Source organism: Populus alba, chromosome 6 (genome assembly GCF_005239225.2).
Source record: "Populus alba chromosome 6, ASM523922v2, whole genome shotgun sequence".
In the NCBI taxonomy this organism is placed as follows: domain Eukaryota; kingdom Viridiplantae; phylum Streptophyta; class Magnoliopsida; order Malpighiales; family Salicaceae; genus Populus; species Populus alba.
In genome coordinates this window covers 24,880,382-24,882,475 of record NC_133289.1, presented here as the reverse complement: position 1 = coordinate 24,882,475, position 2,094 = coordinate 24,880,382, and the positions used below count along the sequence as shown (strand labels likewise).

Below are 2,094 nucleotides of genomic sequence, written 5' to 3'. Positions count from 1 at the left end.
GTGAGGGCTCAAAGGCGCACTCAAAATGAGGTAGGGTTAGAAAACGCACTACCCAAGAAGTGGTGATGAAACACCGATCTGACAAATGTTGAAAGCAATGCATTATGGTCAATATGCATGTATGTTTTTGTTACCTGTCTTGGAAACATAGGTCCCCCTTTCGTCGTAAACCTCTTCGAGCTTTGTTTCAAGCTTTTCTCATGAACCGAAATATCCTTCATATCCTTTTAGTGAATAGATCTCTAGTTCCTTATGGGGCCCTTTCTTGCTCCATTGAGTTTTGTGCCAAAGGAAAAAATTGGTTTTGTTCATGAAAACTGAAACTTTTAATGCAATTAGTAAATCTTATAAAAGATGCTTTTTTAGAAGTTTTTATTATGATACCCCTTTTTTGGGCTTGGGTTTACTATGGACCCTTAGGTGCACTTCGTGCACCTCTTGCCCCCTAGTGTGATGTGCAACTATATGTCAAGCGGATTTGATTTGGTTCTCTCCAATTGATAGAGTCATCTCCTTAGCCATGCCATAAAAAAGTTTTTTTAAGCAAAAGATTTCAAATGCTATGAGATCATATATTATATATATATAAATATATATATAAAGAGACTCTTTACAAAGAGAATTCATGGCCGAAATTTATTTTATTGACTGGGAAATTTACAAAATACATCAAGCGTAGTATTTCTTTACAGAGTCAGAATTCACAGGCCTAACTAGATCTTCTCCATCCATTCTAGACAGTAACAAAGCTCCTCCTGAGAATGCTTTCTTCACCACGTAAGGCTCCTCGTAGTTAGGTGCCCATTTACTCTGATCTTCTCCAGGTAAAGGTAATATTTTCTTTAGTACAAGATCTCCTTCGTGGAATCCTCGAGGTCGAACCTTCTTGTCATATGATTTAGCCATCCTTCTTTGGTAGAGTTGATGATGACAGATCGCGGCTATCCTCTTTTCACTGATCAGATTCAACTGTTCATATCTAACCTTTGCCCATTCTACCTCTTCCAGCCCAGAGTCTAACAACACTCTCAATGATGGGATTTCCACTTCTAAAGGCATCACCGCCTCCATTCCATATACCAACATGTACGGGGTAGCTCCTGTTGAGGTTCGAACTGCGGTGCGATATGCATGAAGGGCAAATGGCAACATCTCATGCCAATCCTTATAGGTGACTACCATCTTCTGAATAATCTTTTTGACATTTTTATTAGCAGCTTCTACCGCACCATTCATCTTTGGTCTATATGGTGAAGAATTGGAATGCTTGATTTTCCATTTAGTGCAGAGCTCTATTATCATCTTGCCGTTGAAATTTTGGGCATTATCCGTTATAATCTTTTCTGGTGGACCATACCGACATATCAAATCTCTCTCAATAAATTTCTTCACCACTTTTTGCGTCACATGAGCGAATGACCCAGCTTCTACCCATTTTGTGAAGTAGTCGATAGCCACGAGAATAAACCTATGACCATTGCTGGCTTTTGGGTTTACCGGTCCGATCACATCAATTCCCCACATCGCGAAGGGCCATGGAGACATTAAATTAAACAGAGGAGCTGGAGGAGCATTGATTTTGTCACTGTATACTTGGCACTTATGACATTTCCGGACATAATCGATACAATCCTTCTCTAATGTCATCCAGAAGTACCCGGCTCTTTGTATCTTCCTGGCCATCACATGTCCACTAGCATGAGTTGAGCAAATCCCTTCATGGACTTCCCGTACCGCACTTTTTACGTAAAATTCATCCAAACATCTCAACAAAGTCCCGTCAGATGATTTCTTATACAAAATCTCCCCATCAAGATAAAAATCCATTGCCAACCTTCTCAAGGTCTTCTTGTCGATTTTGGATGCCCTCATGGGATATATGCCTGGTTTTGGATGAAAATTTTTGATATATCATAGTACCCACGGGTTTCCATCCAAACTTCTCTTTCGACTGAGCAGCAAATGAGCGGGGTTATTTCTGATATTGATGTGTACTGGTTGTAACCTTGTGCCCAAAAGTCTATCTTGGCCATAGATGCTAGTGTGGCCAAAGCATCTGCAAAACTGGTTTCCTTCCCTTCCCAGAATGGGTGA

General features: G+C 40.3%; 1 protein-coding gene across 1 annotated transcript in view; it reads right to left on the bottom strand.

The window, feature by feature from the left end:
* Nucleotides 1-669: 669 nt before the first annotated feature.
* The window catches only part of LOC140955714 (uncharacterized), a 34,535-nt gene continuing 33,110 nt past the window's right edge, over nt 670-2,094 (bottom strand). Inside the window, 1 exon segment of the mRNA XM_073409893.1 lies at nt 670-1,867. Coding sequence (XP_073265994.1) covers nt 670-1,867 — 1,198 coding nt within the window.